General features: G+C 42.1%; 2 protein-coding genes across 2 annotated transcripts; one reads left to right on the top strand and one right to left on the bottom strand.

Moving 5' to 3' along the window:
• Positions 1-384: 384 nt before the first annotated feature.
• Positions 385-12,518, bottom strand: PHB2 (prohibitin 2). The gene is made up of 9 exons (XM_072423901.1): positions 12,393-12,518; positions 8,858-8,986; positions 7,457-7,541; positions 7,286-7,365; positions 6,075-6,259; positions 4,533-4,662; positions 3,797-3,900; positions 3,157-3,234; positions 385-2,030 (listed from the first exon to the last, which is right to left on the bottom strand). The coding sequence occupies exons 2-9, from the start codon at positions 8,982-8,984 to the stop codon at positions 1,950-1,952; spliced, it is 870 nt and encodes a 289-aa protein (XP_072280002.1). The 5' UTR covers positions 8,985-8,986; positions 12,393-12,518; the 3' UTR covers positions 385-1,949.
• Positions 12,519-12,549: 31 nt separating this feature from the next.
• Positions 12,550-18,281, top strand: EMG1 (EMG1 N1-specific pseudouridine methyltransferase). Its single transcript, XM_072423902.1, has 6 exons — positions 12,550-12,700; positions 14,131-14,232; positions 14,669-14,810; positions 15,289-15,347; positions 16,231-16,380; positions 18,076-18,281. The coding sequence occupies exons 1-6, from the start codon at positions 12,581-12,583 to the stop codon at positions 18,187-18,189; spliced, it is 687 nt and encodes a 228-aa protein (XP_072280003.1). The 5' UTR covers positions 12,550-12,580; the 3' UTR covers positions 18,190-18,281.
• The last annotated feature ends 397 nt before the right edge of the window (positions 18,282-18,678 follow it).

Here is an 18,678-nt window from a genome sequence, read left to right as displayed (position 1 = left end):
TTTTTTTCCCAGGTTATTAGATTACAATATGAGAGGCAACCACCAACCTTGTGCCACGTTCCCTCATCTGTATACCCTACAGTGCCCATTATAAGAGGTTATTACAATTCCTGCACATTATGAGATGACCACAACCCTGTGCAGAGTTCCCAGATCTGTATGCCTGCTGAGGGGTTTCCTGCTTGATTTGTATATCTTAGGAAACGCTATAGAGAGATTTAACATACAAAATGGGGTGAAAAAAAAAGTAGCCAAGGATCCCCACCACCCTCCAATATAACCTCCAGTAGGACCGCCCATTAAAAAAATTAAAGAATAACCTATGAGGTCTGATGTTAAATATAGACAGAACCTGTATCAAAAATAAAGAGACAGATACTAGTGTAAGGCATTTCATTTTTTTATATAAATGTCACATGAATTATTGTGTCCAGGGACACATTCTTTATCATTCATCTACATTACTGATAGGACAGGACACGTCCATCTCAGTCGGGAAGATGTGGCCTTCTCACAAAGGGTTGGAGGGGGTTACAGAAACGTTTGGTCCTCATTTCTTTCCTTGTTTAGCCACCAGGTTATCACTGCAAGGAAGGGAAAGTGTTAGACAAAACCATTAGAAAAAGGCAATAAATGAGAAATTAACTTCACACAGAGTCAATGCCAGCTGAGGAACTTGAAATTTTAGCAGTTTACTGAGCAGAAAAAACTATGTGCCCCCAGACAAAGGAAAACTAACAGTGAGATACAAAGGGAATTTTGTTTGTATTAGTAAGCTTTGGCTGTGCAATTATCTTTTAAGATTTTCTCAAATAAACCCAATCTATGACTGGTGCACGTCTAAGGCCCAGATGGGGAAAAATAAAAAATGGTGTCATCTATGTTACTAATATGTAGAATGGACAGGGTGGAGAGTAACTGACTCCATTCCTACTAATACTACTCCTACCTTCCTAGCCAAAGGCTGGAAATTGAATAAAGGTGGCACACAGAGAACTGCAAACCCACCTCCTTTGTGACTAGGGGTCCTAAAGTGGAGGCCCTTTTTCTGCTACAGCTCACTTCAATAATCTCCACATTCTACTAAGGAAAGAGGAGCAAATGCTAAAATGTTCTAATTCTGCCAATACACTTTAATTTAAATAGCAGAGAGAATACAAAAGAGCTGGAACTGTGGTTAATCAACTGAAGAACAGGGATGTAGCTTGATGCCATGCGCTATGGTCTGCATATGCTGGTACATGCAGGATACATAGGAAACCTGGCTATCAGCCCCATTGGGAGAAAGAACACAAATGTGGCTATGATGGGATGCAGTGTACATGGTAACATCAGCTGCAACATGTTATGTTAACATTCTAGTTTACCTACACTTGGACCAAAAAATTAAAAAGACGATACTAAGAAGGAAACATACCTTGCACTGTGGCAGTAAGTCCCAGGTAACAAGGAAGGAGGGAAAGAAGAAAAAAAAAAAAAGTTAGAACAAACATCAATGAAAATACATAACAAATATGTTATATTACAAATAATTGTGCACAAAGGGTCTTTTATTGTGCAGTTGTTATACCAATATGTTAATTAGATATCAGTGATTTGATAAAGAATATAATGAAAAATCCAGAGATTTAAACAGCTGTGACTCTAGAAGACCTGACACCCCCATTTTGTTGGGGACCCCCGGCGTAGTAACAGCCAGATTTTTCATATACAGCTTTTATAACAAAACAAAACTTAAACAGTGGTCTGCAGTAACTTTGAGGGGAAAGGCGTCAGGGTAGGTAGGGGAAATTTTTCTTTACTGCACAAGGCTCTTGTATACCCAACATATTAATATTAACAGGATTTATGTAGCACCAGCATATTACACAGCACTAGGAATATAGGAACATTTAGAGAGAAAAGAAAAAAACACACACAGACCGACATTAGATTAGCCGTCGTTTTGCTCACCTAGTGAATGTGACGTCCTGCAGATTGAGGACTAGATTGTCAGCATTCAGGTATATGCGGTTCTGGGAAGCAGCGATCTGAAAAACAAACACAGTGTCATTATAAAATTTCACAGAAAATCTGTATAACCTCCAATAGGGAGGTAAAAAGACAGACAACCTTGAGCTGGTACTGCAGTTGCCAGTGGGAATGGAGAAGGTAGCAAAGCTGGAAACAGACTAGAAAAAAAACTTAGCAAGCATTCCCATAATCTACGAGTAACTAAAGGGGTGCAACATGCAAGCCTTCATCACAAAGTAAAGGCTGGTTAACGGAGCAGGAGGGAAGTCTCAATATACCTGTAAGTAATTTGCTGTAAATGGTTAGTAATTCAGAGCAAAAGTGGGACTGTGGATATTGAGATTGCTGTTTGCCTTTCTAAAAAATGAAAATAGCTTTTTTTTCTTTGCTTCAGTTTACATAAAATTAGCCATTCAGGTTGCCACAGCCAGCCACACTCTTGGCTACCAACTGCTAAGCTCTCCTTTACCACTACTGAGAATTCATTTAATTAAAAAATATATATAGTTCACAACAACTACTATTGTTACCACTACTTCTCTTTAATCCTAACACAGAGCTCAAAACAACGGCCACTACTACACCACAATATCTCCCCGATAAGGAATTTTAGGCGAAACGATTCGGGTAAAGAACGACGACCATCTTAAATTCTACACAATTTATTTCAGCTGTGTGATGTCTGTCAGTAGTAGAAATGTTACTTTCTGTATGTTTTAGGTAACTTTAGGAAGTAAAAACCTATTTCTATTTGCCAAAAAGCACTTTCGTCTGCTTATATCCCCTACATGTTTACATAAATTACCCAATGCTGGAGAGGTCAGATAGCTGCAAGAAAAACCACTGAACTCAAAAGAGATGAGAGGACATCATAACTACAAGCTCGATCACTGTGTGGGGGCAGTTATGAAGCAGTAGATATCATACAATGATTGTGGGTCTGTACAGATTGTGCAGACACAGCAGAAGTCAGGACGCCTTATGTAAAGCTGCATACACACGTGCAATTATTGTTGTTGGAAAGGATCTTTTACAATGGACGCTGTACACACGTCAGATTCTTGAGCCGATTATCGGGAGAGAACCATTGGACGTGTGTACATAGCTTAACATTTAGGTAACTCTATATTAAACAGAACTTACCGTCTTAGCGATGCTCTGGGCTGCCCGAATTCGTCTCAGCTTCAGGTAACCAGGGTTCTTACTGAGGGCATCACCGATGTAAGAGATAGATAAGGAATCCAAAGGAACATTGCGCGACACCATCTGCTTGCATGGGAGGCTATGACCTATATTAAAAACAACCTACCTGCCCTTGTTTTTGTATTCTGCGCAGGTTTATTTTCAGTCTTACAAGCTGCAATGTTGCCTGGAGAAAACTGGCAGACACTGCTCAACATGGTTTTATGTCTGGATTTATTATATCAGTCCACATAAAAAAAAAAGAGAACTCAAAACCCATTTTTACAAACTTGCTTACCCATCTTCTTCTGTCCACTAAAACCCTCAATACTTCCCATCACTGCGTATCTCCCCTCCACTGCGTATCTCCCCTCCTATTGTGTGTTACTTCCCCCACCTCCTAAATTGAAAGCTCTTCGGGGCAGGGTCCTCTCCTTCTCCTGTGGCCGATCGATCTTTTGCAACCCCTATTTAATGTACAGCGCTGCATAGTATGTTGGCACTATATAAATACTGTTTAATAATGGTAATATTATATGAGATATATAAGAAGCTCATATGTGGACCTGTGTTGGCCTCACAAACACACAGGAAAGGATATCATTTTGGCAGCTGTTGCTTCTCCTTCTGCTTGAACAATCTTCTGTTTCTGATCTTGCTTGGCTTTCTCCACCAAAAACTGAGCTCTCTGTGCCTCTTGCTGGGCTGCAGGTAAGAAAACAAAAGTTAGCCCGGAAACAAGGCCAAGCGGTCAAATAATCAAAAAAACACTGGCAAAGGCAAACAAATATGTTCCAAGTAATGTCCAACTGAACTGGCATCGTATAGAGACTTTGCACTATGTATATCTATAGAAGTGGGCCTGAACCAGAAAGTAAAGATCTACTGTCTTTACAAAAACATCTACAGAATATTAAATAAAGTAATTTTTTTGTATTTAATACATGTCTGTGCCTTGAGCCTTATAAATATGGGTCTGCCGGATGAGAACAACTGCTTTTTACTGCCAGTGCCACCATGAGTTGCTCAATGTTCTCCTTGATGAAAAAGAAGTTGTACCTGAGTACCTGCAATGCAAGGATATCCTGGCTTCCAATTCATAAAGATATGTGAATCCTCCACCCCAATAGCCTTCAACTCACCAATAATCAGGGTGCAGCTTTGATGGGAGGAAGCCAAACCCTACTCCTATACCAAGATGGCCACCTCCATACAGAGAAGTAGTACAGAAGAAGGTATGGTAACAGCTGCAGGGATACCACATGCAATATATATGGCTGGCCCTTTGCTTGTCCTTTTTATACACTATATACAACACAGTACTCAGGGGCTCTTACCGACTTGTTTGGACTCCACAGCTGCTGTGTACTGCTTACTGAAACTCAATTCAGTGATGGCCACATCATCCATAATCAGATTGAAGTCCTTGGCTCTTTCTGTCAGTTCCCTACGGATCAGGAGGGATACCTGCGCACAAAGGAGAAGAGCTGGTGTCACCAACCAGAAATGAACCATGGTACAGGAGTCATGGTGTGACATTCAGTAAAAGCTACAAACTGCATTACCAAAGTTTGGAAACTATACCCCAAATTCATAGGTAAAGTGGACCTAAACCCAACACTTTTACTTTATATAAGAAGGGTAAAACTGTTATTTCTAGGTGCAACACCCTTAAAAAAAAAAAAAAAAAAAAAGAGTTTGCACCACCGCGGCGAACAAGACTTAATGAGGGCGCAGCCTCCTGAGAGGCTCTGCCTGCTCCTTCTGCGCATGCCCAGAATAGGCATTTTTTCCACCAAGGGGAAAGTGATGCCAATCTCATGCATGCGTAGTGAGATCGGCTCTCTTTTTTCCCCCCCTTAACAGAAGCTTTGTCACCCGATCTTACACCTGCTCAGTGAGAAATTGGGTGACGTAAAAAAAAAAAAAAAAGAAGATGGAAGAGAACCCAGAGGATGGCGGTGCCCGGTGCTTCCTCTGCGCCGGGACAAAATGGAATTCCAAGACGACATGGGACCAGCACCATCAAGAGATCTGCAGGATTAAAAGGTGTGATTTTTTCTATTTTTAGTTTAGTTCCGCTTTAACCTACCTGGTGGTCTAATTGTGTCAGTATTTTTATGTCAAAAGCGGTACATTGTTTTGCCTGGAAATTTGTTAATATTTTAGGCCTGTAATTCTTAAGAATAACTCCAGGGTATGATAAGTTTGAAACACAAATCATAACTTAAAATATAATAAATAAATTATAAAACTATAAGTATATCATTATAAAAAACATATAATTATAAAAAAAAAATTTTATTAAACTTTTTTGAATTTGTCCAAAGAGGGCTACAATATTAAAATAAACTTTTGGATTTATTTTTTATAACCTAATCACTACGATCAATATTTTACAATTTATTCTGCTTTTAAATTTCCTGCCAGGCCACGCCTTCCCAGCGTACCGATGATTTACGCATCACATCGATCAAGCCGAGATGTGATGCAGAAGCCAGCCGGGGTTTGCTAGAGGACGCCGCTAGATCGAGGAGAGCAGTTGGATTTTTTTTTATGCTACCCCAAGTGTGGCTCTGGGTTACCGCTTTTGGTATATAAAATTTACCCAGAGCCATACTCAGGATCACCGTCAGGGGGGTTAAAGCCCATAAATACTGAGAAGGGGGGAATATCTGAAGTGAAGATTTCCTGTTCTGAAATTCTGAAATTGCCAGTTGCAGAAAACAGTTTTTTAGGTTTTTGTTTTTCACTTTTCAAAGATTAAGGGAAGCATATTAGATAAGCAGATCACAGAGGTGCAAAGTTTTTTCTAACACCTTCTTTTGGGGACCATCACCTGTGTATCCACAAGCACCTTTCCATCTTTAAAAGATTACCTGAGCTCTCTGTGTGATGAGCTGTGAAGCGTTGAACTTGGCCACCACACTCTTCAGAACTTCATTAACAATGGAAGGCAGGACCCTTTCGTCATAATCCAGGCCAAGTCTCTGGTACGTACGGGGAAGCTCAGAAGCCAAAGGTCTGGACAGGACACGCAACGTGATATTCACCATCTGAAGATCTGGAAGAGAATGCATATGAAGAGAATGAACTCACCCTTGATAAAACCGAACTCATCATCATCCCCCCCTCTAATTCCAAATCTCCCTGACATATTTATAACTGTTAACAACACTGTTATTCGGCCCTCCCCTCAGGCACATTGTCTTGGCGTCACCTTTGATTCTGCTCTCTCATTTACCCCCCCAAATTCAGAACATTTCCAGGTCCTGTCATTTTCACCTGTGCAACATGTCCAAAATCCGCCCCTACCTGTCCCCTGAGACCACCAAACTCCTTGTATACGCTCTTATATCTCATCTGAACGTTTGTAACCTCCTCCTCTCTGGTATTTCACTAACCCGACTCTCTCCTCTACAATCTATTATGAATGCTGCAGTCAGACTCATCCATCCTTCCCACCGCTCCTCATCTGCCGCATCTCTATATAATTCTCTTAATTGGCTTCCATTTCACCTTAGAATCAAATTCGAGCTCCTGTGCTTTGCCTTCAAATCCCTACACAGTTATTGTCCCACTTACCTTTCTGCTGATAGAAAAACCCCCCCTAGCCGCTCTCTTTGCTCCTTCAATGACCTACTAATGACTTCCTCGCTTATAACCTCATCACACGCACTGATAGAAGACTTTTCTAAAGCTGCCCCGACTCTCTGGAATGGTCTTCCTCATCCTATTCGGCTTTCTCCTACTTTCTGCTCAATTAAAAGAGCACTCAAAACCCAACGCTTCAACCTCACCTACCCGCCTTCTTCAGTCTCCTAAACCCTCACTACTTCCCACCATTCCATATCACCCTCCTATTGTGTGATTCTTCCCCCACCTCCTAGATTGTAAGCTCTTCGGGGCAGGGTCCTTACCTCCTTCTGTGTCACTGTCTGTATCTGCCAGTCATTTAAAACCCATATTTAATGTACACTGCTGCGTAATATGTTGGTGCTATATAAATCCTGTTTAATATTAATAATAATAATTTGTTACATGCAGACATAACCTTAACACACAATGTTCAAGAGACAAAACATGTTACCTTTTGACCCTGTAGGAGAGGATATTTTCCTGGGTTTTGCTCGGATGTCATAGATAATTGGGTATTGGAACCAAGGAAGCCTGCAAGGTATACAGAATATTATACAAACCTTATATAACAGAAAGCACTGTTACCCCAGATGGTGAATATAAACACCTGGGAGAGCGTTACCTGAAATGAAGGCCCTCTGTGAGGATAGTGTCCTTCTGAACTCCACCGATACGGTTGAAGAAAATAGCTCTGTGACCTCCATCCACTAGAAAGAGACAGATTATTGTTAGATGGACAATTCACCACAAATTATTACACAGCAGAGGATTACAAAGAACATTAAACTGCCCCCCCCCCCCCCCCCCAAAGATTTCACACCCACGAGATCAATTCAGATAAATATCATTCATCCTACCAGGATGTTTTTTTTAATGCAAATGGAAACCAGTACCCAGCTGCAATAATTAATAATGACAACTTCCTACTTTAAAACGGCATTTGAATACTGCACAATACCAGCCTGGTAGCAGAATATTAAGAAACAAATGCCAAACAGCTTCCCCTGCCCTCCCATCCTAGGAGTCTCTAGATTTGGGCCCTTTGCACAGGGGAGAAGCTAATACACAAAGTCAGTAATGACAATAATCTAATTAAAATTTTGTAGGAATATAAATAACAATGCAATATTATTAGCTGTAAGAGAAGCACACAAGACATGCAAATGTGGCCTTTAGCACCAAATTATCAGATGACAATATTATTAAGTCATTGAAGGACACAGTGAATTTGACCGATTAGTGTCCCTGCAAAGACTCCTACTTATAACAATGCATCTGTACGGCTCAATTTGGTGCCATGTGGGGGTGTGGGCCATGTAACCTCCATTGTGACAATACCCAGGCTTAGAAGGCATTGGTAGACCTGAGCACCTTTAAACACCTGCAGGAAAAATGTAACTTCTCTGATGTCAAAACACTTCCAAAGTTAATGCTAGTTAAAACTAAAGTAAGGAGCAGAGCAGGCAAAGCAACACATAGGACAGTTGAGGTTTTTGTTGAAAGGAAAAATCTAGCAGCAGGGTCTCTTTAATAGCAACACCATAAGATATGTGCATTCAATGTGTTTTAGCCTTGTGTAGACATGCAGAAGGCCTGAGATTGCTACTAGGGTCACTTTTATAATTTTTAAACCCAGTTATGTATTTGCCATAAGACGGAGGAATAGAGATTTAGGGCAGCACGGTGGCTCAGTGGTTAGCACTCCGGCCTTTGCAGGGCTAGGTGCCAGGTTGGAATCTCAGCCAGGACACTATCTGCATGGAGTTTGCAGGTTCTCCCTGTGTGTGCGTGGTTACCTTCGAGTATTCCAGTTTCCTCCCACATTCCAAAAACATGCACTTAGGTTTATTGGCTTCCCCCCAAAATGGACCTTAGACTGTATTAAGGACATTTGACAATGGTAGGGACATTAGATTGTGAGCTACTTTGAGGAACAGCTAGTGACATGACTATGGACTTTGTACAGCGCTGCATAATATGTCAGCACTATATAAATACTGTGTAATAACAGAAATAAACATACCTGTGAAGACAGACTCTTTGATCGCATAACCCAAGGCGCCGGCTCCTACCAATAATTTTAGACCCGTCCCCAAACCACGGGGTCCACCAGAAAAGCGTCCAGCAAGATCCTTCAGACTCTGTGCCATGGCTGAAATGAAAAAAAAAAAAATGACATTTTGTTAATTCTACACATGGCAGTTTGTTGGGTCACCACAAGGTGGCAATGTTTTATGGAAAGTCACAACTAACTAAGAAACAAACTAATTGCTTGATTCTTCATTACAGGAAAGACTTTGTAATCAAGCAACACTTGCCAAACCTAGACTATAGGCTGGCACCTCAAAAGGGATCAAACACAGGACGAGGAACCCCCTAATAAAATCTGGAGGAACCCTGGCTGGCCATGGCCGCTCTATGCTATTGCAGCAGGGGAATTTCTGGTGGTTACATCATATAGTCTGATTTGTTCGGGAAACAGACAAAGCTGCAGAATAAGAAGACGATCATACAAAAGAGCTGGAAAAGTTTTTTTCTAATGCTGCAAAAGAAACTGGACTTGTGTGGGTGGCTATGGGCATCCAGTCGAATTAGAATTAGTTCTGAATGAAGCCCACATGCAATGCAATCTCCCATTTTTTACTAAAGCATACCTAAACAAAAAAAATTCACTACATAAAAGGGTAGAAAACCTTTATATGTTAAGTACAAATTCTATTCGTGTAGGTTTTTTTTTTTTTAGTGCAACCCCCTTTTTCTCCTTAAAAAAAAAAAAAAGGGTGCAGCACTGCCCCCTAATTTTCGATTGCCTAGGTGATCAAGAATGACTGGACCTACGACAGGCATCCAGGGGAGGCTCTTGGGTGCTCCGTCTGCACATGCCCGAGCATCTCAGGCATGGGCAGAAGGAGAAGAAAAATTTGCCGATTTCACACATGCGGAGTGGGATCGGCAAGTTTATTTCCAACCTACGTCACCTGATCTCGCGCCTGGGTCAGGTGACGTAGGAAGAAGAATCCGTAAGAAAAGGCGAAGATGGTACCGCCCATCCCGCCGGCTCAGAGACAGATACTGGGATGATGCGGGACCCAATGGAAGACACCTCCGGACCAATTGACTGCGCTGACGGAATGAAGGTAAGTGTTTTATTTTTTATTTTATTTTTTAGGCACTTTACAGTTTAGTTCCTCGCCCAAAAGGAAACTTAGAGACTGCACCCCTATCGAAAATTGTGGGACATTTGCCCCAGATTCATCTTGCCCTGGGTTCCCCATACAGAAGTGTAGGCCAACCCATGAAGGGTAAATATCTACACTACCCGTACCCCATGCAAAGCACACAAACAGTGCATGCAAATTGGGGTAACCCATTAGAGATACTCATGTATATTCTTTACTGGGGTCCATAGTTATATACAATGCCCACCACCCCAAGAGAGGATCCGGTATGCACCTATATCCCGTCACCACCTCTATCTATTGTCACATTCCCCTTCCCCAAAGTTCCTCAATACAGGAAGCTATACTGGTACCCTGTTCCCCTTGGTCCTCCAAATTCATTGCTGCCTATGCTACATACACACAATGCATTGAGGGTCCTTATTAGGGATAATTTTATATAATGCCTTCCTCCTGGGTCCTTCATATTAGCAACACCTGTATACGATCACCTCCCCTAATTCTATGTTCCTTCAGGTTGTCACCCCCTCCATCCCTCAATGGTCCTCATACCTATGTATCATACCTGACACCTATGTATATGGTCATCCCAGCACCCAATATATATATATATATATATATATATATATATATATATATATATATATATATGAATTTGTCCCCATACCTGACATCTATGTATATGGTCGTCTCCTGCATCCTACAAATATAAGATCACCATCCTCTTACCCCAGGTAATGCCATACTGAGAACACCCGTGTACTATGCCCCTGACCCCCAAACCTGCCAATTACCCCCCATACCAGACACCTATGAATATTGTAAATATTGTCACCTCCCCCAACACCAGGGTATATCCCAGCATATTGGGAACACCCCCAAATAAAAACCCAGGATAGGTCTTTTGTGAAACCCTTCCCCATAGAGGACTGACAGACCCCTCCCCCATCCACCAACAGCTCCATCCCTATATACAGGGTCATATATGAGCCCCCCCCCCCCCAGGGTATCCTAAAGAGGTCACAGATGTAAAATTGTCACCTAGGAAACACCAAAGAGGTCACTAATGTAAACCCAAAAGCCCCAGGTACCCTAGAAAACACCCATATACACTAATACCCCCTATCATGCTCACTGACACGCCCTGACCTCAGGTAACCCCATAGAGGGCACACAAGTGCACTGGCACCTCTGCACCCCCAGAAACTTCCAGAAAAGACACAGGTACCCCAACACCTTCTTCCCCCAAGATACCCTATAGAATGACCCATGTGTACCCCAACACCTCAAGGTTACCCAAAACACCCAAATACACTATTACCCCCTAGCATGCTCACCAACACCCCTTGACCCCAGGTTACCCCATAGAGGGCAAATGTGCACTGGCACCTCTGCCCCCCCAAAAAGTACCCCAAAGCTTCCTTGCCCCCAGATACCCCATAGAGGGCACACGTGTACCCCAACACCCCTAGGTTACCGGATAAAAACACTCAAATACAATAATACCCCCTACTATGCTCACCAACACCCCTGACCACAGGATTCCGCATAGAGGGCACATGTGCACTGGCACCTCTGCCCCCCAGAAACAAGTACCCCAAAGCTTCCTTGTCCCAAGATACCCCACAGAGGACAAATGTGTACCCCAACACCTCTAGGTTACCCCATAAAAACACCCATATACACTATAACCCCCTACCCGGCTTACTGACACCCCCTGACCCCAGGATCCCCTATAGAGGGCAAGTGTGCACTGGCACCTCTGCCCCTCCAAACCTCCAAAACCTCCAGAGAGGAGACAGGTACCCCAAAACCTCCATACTCCAAGATACCCCATAGAGGGCACACATGTACTCCAACACCCCTAGGTTACCCTATAAAAATGCCCATATACACTATTACCCCCTACCAGGCTCACTGACACCCCCTGACCCAAGGATTCTGCATACGGGGCATACATGCACTGGAACCTCCGCCCCCCAGAAACAACAAGTACCCCAAAAACTCCTTCCCCCAAGATACTCCATAGAGGGTACACTATACCCCAACACCCCCAGAGGTCACACATGCACACCTACACCCCCTCCCCTTCTATGTTGCCCCATACAGACTGGCACCCCCTCCTAGAGGTCACACATGTACCCCAACACCCCCATAAAGGACACCCATGCACACTTTCACCCCCTCCACTGCCAAGTTGCCCCATACACACTGGCACCCCCTCCAGGATCCCCCATAGAGGTCACACATGTACAATGACAGCCATGTGCACTGACACAAACTCCCCCCATAGCCCCCTTTTACCCTTCACACAGGGTACACACATACAACCTGCCCCCCACCTCAGGGACCCCCCAGCGGACACCCTCCGTCTCTCACCTCTACTCTGCTCAGTCACGTGTCTCCCTGCTGTCTCACAGCCCCGGCAGTAGAAGGACACCGGAAGCTGTAGCTGTCAAGGCCGTCCTCCACGGTCATCCGAGCTCCGCCTCCTTCCTGTCTCCCTCCATGCCAACCGCAATATGGCCACCGAAACCGGAAGTATCTAAGAGCAACTAGAAACAAAGATGGCGGCGCGCAGGGAGCTCACGAGGGATGGAGAGCAGCCGACACAACCACATATAAAACGGAAACGAACGAAGAGGCTGATCGTGCTATTGGAGGGGGCATGTCTGGAGACTGTCAGGGTGAGGGAACTATAAGAATCAGCAGGTTGTCACCTGGAGCAGATTCCCAGGGCCTGTTTGGTTTTCTGAAGCCTTTCTGATAGAGCTGCTCCCATCAGGATTATTTAATATTAAATGCATAAGATCTGTTTATATTAGAAAAAATAATTATCCATAACAACCAATAACCTTCTGCTTTACATCTTCCCAATCTTAGATGCGATTTGAGAGGTAAGCGCCTTTATATTGTGCACAATACACACCGGGGTATAACATGTTCCCTTTTCTGTAAAATAACAAGAGACTGCTCTGGTCACATCTTCATCCTCCTATGAAACCCTCATAGTAACCACTGGTGTATTAAGGACCATTGGTAAAGGGTAGAAGTATATAGCGATGTATGCCTAGGGGTCAGGTGTGGGGTGGTTACTGCTTCCTCATTTCTGGTATTTGTGGCACCCTGCAAGAAACAAGACAACCATGGCTGTCCATTGGAGATGAATAGGGTTGGTTGATTGTCCATCGAATCCGATGTTAGTTCATACTGGGGACGTATGGTGGCTGGCCGGCTTTCAGTCTGGTCTAAGGACCATGGCACATGGGCAGTTTTATTGTAATGATTAGTCAAAAGGAAAACAGAACAAAGAGAAGGGTTTTTGTGGCAAAAAATGGATTGTATTGATGAATATTTCTCATAATGCATATCACAATTATTGTGCAAAGCAATATTCAGCTTTGCAATGACTGGAGATCCAGATCATTGCTGTATAGGCCATTCAAGTGCACTAGACAATGAACTTCTGACAGGAATAAATAACATATTAGCAGTGGTGTTGCAAGCGTAAGTCGATTACCCGAAGCAAATCTTAGGCTTCTTCAGGGGTGACGTTACATTTAGTGGGAAAGAACACAGTACTTTGAAATATATATTACTTGAAGATAAAGCATATCTAAATGTAACATCACCCCCGAAGAAGCCTAAGATTGGCAAAACGCGTTGGGTTGGCTTACACTTGTGACACCTCTGTTCATATGTTAAATATCCTGTCAGAAGTTCATTGTCTAGTGCCTTTGAAGGACCTATACAGCAATGATCTGGATCTCCAGTCATTGCAAAGCTGAATATTGCATTGCACAATAACTTTGATATGTATTATGAAAAATAATCATCAATTCAATTCATTTTTTGCCAATAAAAACCCTTCTCTTTGTTCTGTTTTCCTATTGATTATCCTCAGGGTTGGCCAACAGGCCGAGTTTACGACCTATACACTAGACCTCCACCAGATAAATACTCCAATCCCTCGGTAATGTTTAGTCCCCAGCATCCATATTGCTAAAACGCTTCAGTCTGTGAATGTTCTGTCCGTACCAGGCCCAGCGCCATCATTGTACCATCGCTAGTGATTGGCTCTTCCTATATAATTATATTCTGGTGATTTCTCCTCTAGGTGGGAAAAACATACGAACTTCTCAACTGTGATCAACACAAGTCCATGCTGATAAAAAATGGAAGAGACCCAGGAGAGGCCCGGCCGGATATCACTCATCAGGTGAATTATTGTTTTTTTGTTTTCCGTGGCTTTAAATCTGTCCTCCAACCTCCCCCATTTTGCCCAGCCTGCCCTTCAGCTTCTCCTTTTTTTTGCCCAATTCACCCTTCAGCGTCTCCTTTTTTTTGCCCCCCAGCCTCTCCCCTATTTTTGCCCATTTTGCCCCCCAGCCTCTCCTCTATTTTTGCCCATTTTGCTCTCCAGCCTCTTCTTTTTGCCCAGTTTGCTCCCCCTCCTCTAGAGAGCCTAGTTTTATTTAATTGGTTAGTTGGAAGGAGGACCAGAGAGAGTAAAATAAGAAAATTAGACTTCAATTTACATTCAACAATTGTCATTTTGATTGTTCTTATGTTTCTAAATTGGTGTGTCTCTGTATGACAGGTCCTCTTGGGTACACACTGTATCTCATGTGTATTTGTAATACATTCCATTGCAGTGTTTGTTGATGCTCCTAGACAGCCCCCTTAACCGGGCAGGATTACTACAAGTGTATATTCACACACAGCGGAACGTGCTGATCGAGGTGAATCCACAGACACGTATTCCCCGAACATTCCCCCGGTTCTGCGGACTGATGGGTAAGAAGCATTTTGGAATCAAAATGAAACCAGTACAGGGAATAGCAGTACACCTGCATCCTGCTTTTATTTGCCACCAACATAAAACACCTAAAAAAAAATGTATCCTCAATTCCCTCTATTAGGCTGAGCAGGTCACATGACTGCTTTCTGTGCCTCTGCTCTGCATGGACGTGTCAAGCAGAGTGGAGGGAAAGCTGTTAGTTATGTACATAATACAGTGATACGGTCAGCAAGGAGCTGAAAGGGGCAACAATTGGGAGCATGTGCACTACGGTGGCAACATTGCAGAGATTGGATCAGCCTGCAGATTGTTGTCACCATAAACCCAGAATTGAAAGTAACCAGCAGAACCTATAGGTACTTTTCTGGTGTTTTTCTAGTAGTTGCTCAGTTTTTCTGTTTTATTGCCTTACTTCAGTTTAATCATCACTTTTATCTTTTTTTTATATTTATATTATATCTTTTTATATTTCAGTACAACTTCTCCATAAACTGAGTGTCAGAGCCGCTGATGGACCCCAGAAACTTTTAAAGGTAGGAATCCTGGAAAGCAGAACTGTTTATAAAATGGGAAATATAGAAAAAATTAAAACCCGAGGTCCATAATTTTTCTTTTATATTTCCCTTGGTTGCCGGTTGCCTTTGTGGATGGCTCTCAATGCAGCAAAAAAGCATTGCTTACTTATTATGATGTCATTGCAGTTTTTACTGTGTGCATTGGCGAGGGGCCATGACAGCCAGGGCTCCCAGGAAGTGGGTTGACTGACCCTGTGCCAGATAATGCAGATGGGCTACGTTTCCAGAGCACACTCCTCTTACTTTAGTTGTGCAGTGGAAGTCTCCAGTAAAAACGTCCGATATGACACTGCATATATATTTTATACACACACATATATACTGCCTGGTTAAAAAACACACTGCACATATTTGCAGCAGTATCATTTTAATAAACTTATGCAATGTCACATTTATTTCCATCCAGAGTTGCATTCATTTTCCCCCAAGGTCTTGTATTGATGATGGGAGAGTTGGAGCTGTGTATAGTCTCCTCCAGCTCATCCCAAACATTCTCAAGGGGGTTCAGGTCTGGGCTCTGTGGTGACCAATCCATTAGTGACAATGATGTCCCAGCTCTCTGAACCGCTCTTTGACAATTTGACCCCAATTTATCCTGGCATTGTTATCTTGGAATAAGTCCTTGGCATTGGGGAAGAAAAAATCCATTGGTGGAAACACCTGATCATTCCATATATTCAGGGATTCAGCTGACCTCATTTTTGGGCCACATAACATTGCTGAATCTGAACAATTGAAGTAGTAATAGCCTATTTAGTTAAATCCAAATGGTGATCCATTGTGTCCAAATATTCATTACGTAATTTATTTGTAAGGTTTTTGCACTTTTTTTTCCCCCCAGGTCATTAAGAATCCAATTACAGATCACCTTCCTGTTGGCTGTGTCAAAGTTTCAACCTCATTTCAAGGAGAACGTGTTTCCTGTATACGAGACCTGGTACCTCCGGAGGAGCCAATGATGATCGTGGTGGGAGCATTTGCCCACGGATCGGTGAGTGACAGATTTGTAATTGAGAAATGTTTAGGTGATAGGAGCAGTTACATTAGGCCAGTTTGAGCTCTTGTTACTGTCAAAGAAGACTTTTAACCACATTTTATATACAGATAACTGATCGCCTTGTTTTTAAGGCTATGTTCAAAAATGGGATCAGTGGCCCACCAGCTGTGTTTACCAGAAATGTAAGGTGTGCTATTCTCCACTTTGATTGGCAGCAATATGCACAACAAGGGGTTTGAACAGATTGCTTTGTTTTATGTATACAGTTACCTAAAGCCTGAATAATTTTATTTAAATGTGACACATCTGTTCCTGTTTGTTAACCCCCTAACCGCTAAGCCCGTAATTTCTCGCACTAAATATTTTGGCTCTTTTGGTTAAGCCCGTATTTTTTCGCCTACACTAAAATCCCCACTTACCTGGTCCCGCTGTGCTAATCCAGCGTCGGTTCCGTGTTCCAGCGTCGGGTCCATGTTCCAGCGTCGTCCTCCAGCGTCGGGTGTCCCTCTCCTTAAAAGAAAAAGCCGGCCGGCTTAGAGGAGAAAGCCAGCTGGCTTTCTTTTCTAAGCCAGCCGGCTTCCTCTCCCTCCTCTCCCTGTCCCTATCCCTGTGCCTCTCCCTGTCCAGCGTCGATCGCTGGAAAAAAAAAAAAAATACTCACCTTCTCCCTCCGCTCCTCCGGACACGTCTTGTGTCTTCTGTGTTCAGCCGGCAAGTGCAGAGACGATCACCGGGGTTTCCCGGTGACGTCACTGCGTGCGTCGGCGCGGGAGGGAGGCGGGGCGGCAAATTCAAAATTTTGCATTGAGTTCCTTTGTATTGAACTCAATACAAAAAAGCTGTATTGAGTTCAATACAAAGAAATCCTTATATAATATATATATAATTGTATTATATATATATATTATATAAGCTACTGTACATTACATTTTACACTTTTTTTTTTTTTTTTAACTTTTTTTAGTTTTTTTTAAAGATTTTTTTTTTTTATGTTTTTTTTATGTTTTATAAAAAAAAAATTTAATTATTAAATTTATAAAATTTTGGACATATTTTGGTGAGTTATGCGGTAATTCGGTGAATTAGAGCCTACAATCCAAAATAAATTTCCATGCAAAAAATGTAACACTTTTTGCATGGAAGTTTGGAAAGAATTAGAATACCCGGCATTTGCGTACGCGTCCCTCGGCGATTCCTGATGATGCGCGTGCGTGCGCCCGTCGATGAGGGTCGTAGCGGAAAATTCTAATTTTTTGTATTGGATTTAATACAAAGTCCTGTATCCAATCCAATACAAAATAATAGAAAATATATTTATGTGGTTTTGTCTATAGGTATGTGACGGACACTAGGGAGGTGTTTTAGAAAAATATATTACTATACATTATACCGAATTATCGCATTTTCAGTATTTTTCATTTATTTATGTGTTCTTGTTTAAGCTGATTTTTGTGTTTTTCCTTTAATTTTATTAAAAGTTTTTTTTTTTTTTTACATGATTGTGTGTTTCAAACATTTTTTATATTCATGATATCTACTAGAGCCCTATTCGGACATATTTCTGTAAGTTACAGGTCTACAATTTAAAAAAAAAAATTTCATGAAAACCTGTGACGCTTTTGGAACAGAAATCTAGAAATCAGTGTAACGCTCAGGTGGTTAAATGTTTAATCTTTGTTTTGCTTTTAGGTAAACGTAGATTTTGCAGAACGCACAGTGTCAGTCAGCGATTATCCTCTATCGGCCGCCCTTACCTGCGCCAAGATGTGCTCTGCCTTCGAGGAGGTGTGGGGGGTCTTGTGATGTCATTTTTTACACCCTTAAAGTCATGGTTGTTGTTATGCTTATTTTGTAATTAATGTACATTTCTTTGTTAAAAAGAAAACAAAACCAAATTATGTGTCTTATTATTGGCTGGGATGCTTGTAGGTTAACCAATGACAAAAATTGGTGATATTGGGAAAGAGGGGTGTAGGTTGCACAGCAAATCTCCTGTCCTGGAGTTTCTTTGGAGGGCAATGTAAGAAGTTGCAGATTGCCATCATTTATATCTAAACACAAGGATAAAAATGTATATTATTGCAGCTTGCATTTGTTTTCAGGTCACAAAAACTTTACCAAATGCCTTTTGATCTTGACAAAAATGCAGAGCCCTTATGTCATGTGAGTGTAAAACAAAGCAGAAAGAACTTTGTTTTTTGGTTTAAACAGCCAGTGCCATCAATCCCCACAGGATTTATATAGCGCCAACATATCACGCAGCGCTGTACATTTGAAGATGAAAAAAGGTAA

This window comes from Pyxicephalus adspersus, chromosome 10, assembly GCF_032062135.1.
Source record: "Pyxicephalus adspersus chromosome 10, UCB_Pads_2.0, whole genome shotgun sequence".
Taxonomy (NCBI): domain Eukaryota; kingdom Metazoa; phylum Chordata; class Amphibia; order Anura; family Pyxicephalidae; genus Pyxicephalus; species Pyxicephalus adspersus.
Note: the sequence above shows the minus strand (reverse complement) of the source record. Positions and strands in the feature narration are given on the sequence as shown.